The sequence below is a fragment of the Sinocyclocheilus rhinocerous genome, unplaced genomic scaffold (assembly GCF_001515625.1).
Source record: "Sinocyclocheilus rhinocerous isolate Xijiao unplaced genomic scaffold, SAMN03320098_v1.1 scaffold2214, whole genome shotgun sequence".
Lineage (NCBI taxonomy): Eukaryota > Metazoa > Chordata > Actinopteri > Cypriniformes > Cyprinidae > Sinocyclocheilus > Sinocyclocheilus rhinocerous.
This window is the reverse complement of record NW_015636528.1, coordinates 493,832-500,996: the sequence shown is the minus strand read 5'-3', so window position 1 is coordinate 500,996 and position 7,165 is coordinate 493,832. Positions and strand designations below refer to the sequence as shown.

Genomic DNA, 7,165 nt, shown 5'->3' with positions numbered 1-7,165 from the left:
GAAAATTAGTGTTTACTATTGTCATTTTGCATTATTGACACACTATTTTCCTAATTAATGCTGTTCAGTTGCTTTGGAACAATCTGTATTGTTAAAAGCGCTATATAAATAAAGGTGACTTGACTTGACTTGACTAGATACCAGACCAGCACTGATTCAACATTGAATTAATGCTGAAATCAACACTGAATCAATGTTAAAACTTAACATTGATTTTCCACCGCGTTTGCACCCTGAAATAATGTTATTTCAACAATGAAAAATAAATCAAGATGGACATAAAATCAATCTTTGTTCAACTTAAATCACTTACATGGTCTCTGATTAAAAGAAGTCAAAACAGACATGACTTACTGTCATAGAATCTCGCTGTATAAAGCAAAATTGATTTGATACTGTTTCAATGTCGATTCAATACAAAAAAATTCTCATCGTTGAAATAAGATTATTTCATGGTGCAAACATTATGAAAATTCAATGTTGAAATTTAACATTGATTTTTCATAATGTTTGCACCATGAAATAATCTTATTTCAATGTTTTCACAAGGAAAGAGGGTCTAGACAGATGGATACATACAAAAACTTTCAAAAACAGCATACCATCTGGCCACTTTTGACTTTTTTTAAAGCGTTATGACATCAACAATTATGTCAATAACCCAAAGCACAGGATTTTTGACTTTCGCACTATTTAAGTTTGTATTGCAAAAAAATGTGTCCAAATGTAAAGTCTGGCAGGCACACTGATGTATGTAATTGCTGTGGAAATCTATTACCTGCCGTTATGTAACATGTTTGTCCCTTAATCGCTTCCCATAAAGTGCCTGTGAAAGCCAGAAGCAGACATACTGTACACAGCAATGTCTTGAGCAAATCTGTATCAAGACGACATTGATCCAGTGCCAGTCAGTTTAATTGAATTTTCCGCTGGAGACAGCAGCCATGACGCTCATATGCACTACAGCCGCTTTCTGACATGTACTATAGTTCATGTCACAGCAAGGGGAGAATCGGTTTTGACGTTTGCAACCTCCATGATCTGGCTATATGAAAATGTGTTTATCATTCAGAAAGAAAATTGACAAATGAGATGATTTCAATATCTCAGCTGTTGCTCAGACAGCCATGAGATTAAATACAGAGACCCAATAATATCACGTGTGCCTGCTGTATAGTTTCAGAAAGACGTCAACAACATCTCAAACTGCACTCAGATTTGCCAAGATAATCGAATTAACAGTCAAAAATCTCAATACAACCTGAATAAACCTCTCATTCAGTTCTTACATGACAAAATATGAGAATATATATGAGAAATTCTAACCATATTCATTTTATAGCTCTACACTATAAAAAAGGTGAACGTTTTACAAGACAATTTCAGACAATACTACTTTCTTTTATATATATATATATATATATCTTACTAATTTCTTAATGTATACTATTTCAATCTTACTACTTTCGAATACACTTCTTTCTTTCAATGTATACTCTTGTACGTAAGCATTTGTTTCACTTGTGTCTCTATTTCTGCTGAGGATTTTTTTGGGTAAAGCTGATACTTAAATGAGACACAACAAAGAAATGCATTTTTAAATTTCCAATTTACCTGCATTGTAAAAATGATTTTTCAAGTTGTTAATATAACAAAAATTGCTGAAGTAATACTGTTTCATTCTACTTTAAAAGTTAAAAATGAAATTCAATGTGTTATTTGACAACAACAAAAAAACAGCAATTTCTGAGTGAAAATTGTTTCAAAGGCATTTTCTTTTAGTGTAAAGACTACAACATTTGGTACAATGTCTTTATGAAGTAAGACAAAAAATTATAACCTATGATGTACAGTAAGTAGCCAATGCACAATGAACATAAATAAACAGCTACTAGATTTCCACATCCTGTGTTTGCTTGGCTAAAGTTTTATGATTCTAAAAAGTATTTTACATTTAGTGCTTTTTGAATGGATAAGCAATGCTGTCTCTCTTAAGGAACGTTGAAACAGAACTCGGTATGTTGGGACACTTGACTGTCTGCATCTCGATCTCTCCCTGCCGTATACCAGACAGTGACGTAACTGCATCTTATCTGCATCCCTGCCCCAGCCACGAGGTCCTGAGACACTAACTGAAGGAGACAGGATGCTCCTCCATGCAAGTCTCACTCCACAGAACTGCACACGTACACAACCAAGCAACACAAATACAGTTGTTCAGCAAACCTAGAAAATGGTTTCATTCAGTACTGTGACAGGAATTAGTCAAATACAAGTAAACATAAAAAAACAGTGCAGATTAATGGGATATTTCATTGCAAGATACACTAAATGGCTTTTCTACATTTTATTTCAATGGCATGTTTGATTATGAATTCGTTTTAAAAGCATGCTTTGTAGTCTGATATTAAACTTTTTTAAATTTATTAGTTTTCTATGTCATGGGATGCAAAATAAAATCTAAAAAAAAATTATGTAATTTAAAATTTAAGATTTTTCCTTTACTTTAGACTATATTCTTTGTCATAGGCCCATTTACACTAAAACTAAAACAATAAAAACATTTTTGTTGCTTGAAATAAATTAAATGTAAATGGATTTCATTTTTTCATTCCGTTTCATTTAGTTTAACCTGATGTACTAAAAAAATGAAACTAAAATTAAAATAAATAAATAAATAAAAACAATATTGACAAACTATTACAAAATATATATTATAAAACCGAGCGTTCCGGTCCTTGATTCTGATTGGTTGAGCCAAGTTCGAAGCTGCTGTAAGTCACTCGACAAACATACACCTTTGTTTACTTCTGTGTGTTGCGCAACCACAACTGTTTCTGAGGAACTACATTGTTTGGCGGAAGAATACTGTTTTTATTAATATCATTACACGTTATTTGCTCTGTTTTATTTTGTGAAACCTTACTACGTATATGGAATAACCATTTTATAAAAGCAATAAGCCCCGTGAAGCCGTGGTTTACAGTGAATTTATAACAGCTAAGGGGGTTGTAGGCACTCCGCTTCACGTCATGCCTAACAACGCCCCTTAGTTGTTATAAATTCACTGTAAACCACGGCTTCTTGCGTTAACAAAAACTAATAAAAATGGCAAACACACAAAAACAAAATGACTGAACTTAAAGTAAAAATGAAAATATAAACTGTTGAATATTAATAAAAACTAGTCTCTCAATGATACTAAAATTGTCCCCATAACAGGCTGCATAACAAGTATTACCAGTTAAGACTTTCTTAACCAACCAGCTTCACACATGTTTGATGATGAACAGAATAGTCCTCCATCTAGACCCGCGCAATCCAGCCCGGACAAGCACTGAAATCAACACTGGTCTAAGCTGGAGTGCTAAGCTAAAAGCTAAAAGTGCCCAAAAGGAACATTTGTGATAAACACCACTTTAAAACAACAGCATGCATACTAACCAAGCTGATATGAGAGGTGCTATGAGGGCCAGGAGTGACAACAAAACAACTTTTGCATATTCAGATCATTCGCTGCCACGATTAGCCATGAATAATTAGCATGTGGAAGCTGTTTAGCATATTGAACTAGAGTGACATGCGCTACGTGCTCGAGTCTCCTGGTACTGCTAAACCCGTTCGCGAGATGCATCATCATTTGTTTTTATGAACCTCGCTGTACGGTCTCCACGGGCAAAGCTAATTCAATGAACCATCAGGTCATTAGCACAGAGCAGAATAGCACGCTTATCTTAGTAAAAACTCATTACAGAACGTACCACCGTCTTTGTGCAACATCGTTTCCATTTAAAAAGGGTAATTTGTCAGATAGAGATGTATGAAATGATTGCATTTTGCAGGTGGTTTGCAATTGTTTGCTGTCATTGGTAATGAAAGCAATAGTTTCATGCTCCACTTACTAATCTGTGTCCCCTGGTAAACGCCTCATATATTACACCGCACTGATACCAGCGCAGGTTTATGAAATGCAGATAAGCTTTTTGTGAAAGTGGGGATGTTTGAAGATGATTAACAGCCTAATTAATCATGTGTGGACAAGACATCCTACATGCTCGCTGAATGCTTTGTGCCAGTGCAACACTTGCGTTTGACAGGCTAGTGTGAGAGCTCTGAATATTTTAAGTTAGCACAGGGTGTTTTTAAAATGAGCACATTGAACAAAAGCCACGTTTGAAGCAAGCTGTGTGTGATTCTAGCACAGAGATCTCCTGAGAATATAAGAAACAGAAGTGCCACGTTAGCTTCCAGAATTAAGCTCACACAGGAATAAAAAAAAGAGTTAGATTGTCAATGTGAACAAATGACATAAATATGCTGTTGTTTGTGTTCCGCGCTTATATTCTGTGGATGTACAGGCAGCTAGTGTGATTACAGATTTCACTGGCCTTGCATTTGGCCTCTGTGTTTGATTCTTATTGATTTTAGACCTATGACAAGTGGACGTATGTCATTACAAATGACCCGGCTGGGGGTTTGGGTGATATGAGCAACATGCTGCATTAGATATGAGATGGCAAAAGCACTGAGAAAAAGCAATTCACTGAATAATAACATCAGCTGCTCGAAAGGGTTGTCAAAACGATGCAAATACACAGTAAAAAATGATGTTCTGGAGTTATAAATAAAGACTACTGGAGTATGTTTTACAGGAAAATACCATTTCAGTCTTTCTGCTTTAAAATGTCACATTAGAGTCAGTGTGTTACTGCCATTAATTTGTCATTATTTGTGAAATTCACCAGCAATTTCTGAATGAAAGTAGTTTCAAGCAAATCTCACACCATTTTTTTTCTTTTTCAGTCTATGATACCCCTGTTGAAAAAACCAGGCAGTAAACATTAAAACTAACTGTGCTACAGCTGAGTTTATAGTTAAGACGATAATATATAATATGCCTATAATCAGAGCTGGGTAGTAACTGATTAGCCTACATGTAATCTGGATTACATAATCAGATTCCAAAAATATAAGTACTTGTACTTAGAGTATATTACATTTTAAAATGCTCATAGTCAGATTACAGTTACTTATTTATGGATTGCGTGCTTACATATTATTCACACACACTGGCAGTAAATTATTCATAATTGATTTATTCCTAATTCTTCTTTTCCCTCTTTTAAATTTTCCTTTCTAAAAAGAAAGAAAGAAAGTACATATTTCAAGGAATATATTTTCCTTCACTTTACATTTTTATATCAATATGGTACTTTTAATGGTAAATTGAAAACCAGTTTCATAAAAAAAAGTTATCTAAAAGTAATCTAAAAAGTACTCTGAATACATTACCTAAAATGAGTAACATTATTAATAACAGATTGCATTACTAACTACAATTTTCATCGACTACAATTTGTAAGTAATCTACCCTCTTAATAATATAACATAACATATAATATAATATAATATAATATAATATAATATAATATAATATAATACCAGTTAGCATGAAGCAGCATAACGTTAGCGCTCCGGTGCTTTTCATTTGGCAGTAGCTGCTGATGTCATTTGTTTTGCTCTGTACCGGAAGCGCTGCTGTGACGTCACGGGGAAACTCAGCTGGACGATCAGAAAACAAACATACTGAAACATCTTCATCACAATCATCACCATTATCACAGAGTGACTGTTGTCATCTGACTGCAACGGGCTTCTTTAAACCGTCCGGTTATTTCCGGTAAGTGTTGCAGATATCACACAATTAACCTCATGCACTAACTCATAACATCTACTGTACTGTAAGTTTATATAACGACCACACACTGCTGTCAGCTGAATACATCACACCTTTTTGTTCGCATCATTTTCATTACCGTATTGTTTATTTGCACTTTCTGCTAATATCCTTTTTATTGGAAGAATAAACATAGGCCACTACAGCTAAATGATGTTAACATTATGTACAAATATAAAGGTAAGAGACATGGTGTCAATCATAGTTTGTCTGTTTATTTTGAGTACAAACTTAACATTGCCCTTAAAATTGTTTTGTTTTTTATTTGTTCTTGTAATTAACATATCATTTTAACCTAGTTCTTGTTTTTCTGTGGTTATAAAATGTGACAGACAGGACTTTGTTTCCTGTCAATCAAAGTATGTCTTCTTCCTGTTGTCATTGTGGTGTTATATGTGCTTGTCATATTTACTTTCCATGATGATTAATAGCAGTCGATGACTCACACAGGGTGGGGAAAGCTGTCAGGTTTTGTGTGTATTTACTAATTTCTCTCCCTCTTCTTTCATTTAGCAGCAGTGTGGAACTTCGCACAAAAATGTGAGCAGGTTCACTTTCTGTTTGCATTTTTATATCAAGATGGCTGATGATTTGGTCTCCTGCGCGGCTGGAGAGGCTGGAGGAGACGTTCACTCCGCCCAGCCCTGTGCCAAGCAGAAATACCACAGTAATGCCCATTCACAGGGACTGTTAGACGGGCTCCTGATGCTGCGACAAGGAGCGATTCTGTTTGATGTGGTGCTCTTGGTAGAAGGAAAGGCCATTCAGGCTCACCGCATTCTCCTGGCGGCCTCGTGTGACTACTTCAGGCATGTCTGACACTCCTGAAATGTTTAGGGATGATAAGTCTCTAATGCTCACCAAGGCTGCATTTATTTCATCAAAAATACAGTTAGAACAGTAATATTGTGAATTATTCTTATTACAACTCTTTTGTATTTTAAAATGTCATTTATTCCTGTGACGCAAAGCTGAATTTTCAGCATCATTAATAATCCAGTCTTCAGTGTCAGAAATTATTATAATATGCCGATTTGCTGCTCGAGAAACATTTCTAATTATTATTCATGTTGAAGACGGTTGTGCTGCTTAATATTTTTGCAGATACTGTGATATATTTTTTGATTTGCATGATTTGATGAATATAAAGTTCAAAAGAACAGCATTTATTTTAAAAATGATTTTATTATATTAGTCTATTAGTGTCTTTACTGTCACTTATGATCAATTTAATGCACCTATGCTGAATAAAAGGATTAATTTCTTCAAATAAAAAAAGCTTACTGACTTCAAAATTGTTAATGGTAGTGTATATATGTAAAAGAAAGTGTATATTTTAGGTGCTGGACACTATTTTAAGTTTTTAAATATTAAATATTTTAGCTTTTTTTTTCAGATCACCTAAAATAATCAAAAATTTTAGCTTTT

The 7,165-nt window shown here is 34.3% G+C and overlaps 1 protein-coding gene across 3 annotated transcripts in view; it reads left to right on the top strand.

Annotated features, from left to right (window-relative positions):
• The first annotated feature begins 5,519 nt into the window (after positions 1-5,519).
• The window catches only part of LOC107747800 (kelch-like protein 22), a 13,575-nt gene continuing 11,929 nt past the window's right edge, over positions 5,520-7,165 (top strand). Inside the window, exons 1-2 of one of the 3 annotated variants that reach the window (XM_016562404.1) lie at positions 5,520-5,680; positions 6,317-6,546. In XM_016562404.1, coding sequence (XP_016417890.1) covers positions 6,317-6,546 — 230 coding nt within the window. In that variant the 5' untranslated portion in view covers positions 5,520-5,680. Of the gene's footprint in view, positions 5,681-6,250; positions 6,547-7,165 lie in introns of all 3 variants that reach the window. The other 2 variants (XM_016562403.1, XM_016562402.1) reach the window with 2 other exon arrangements.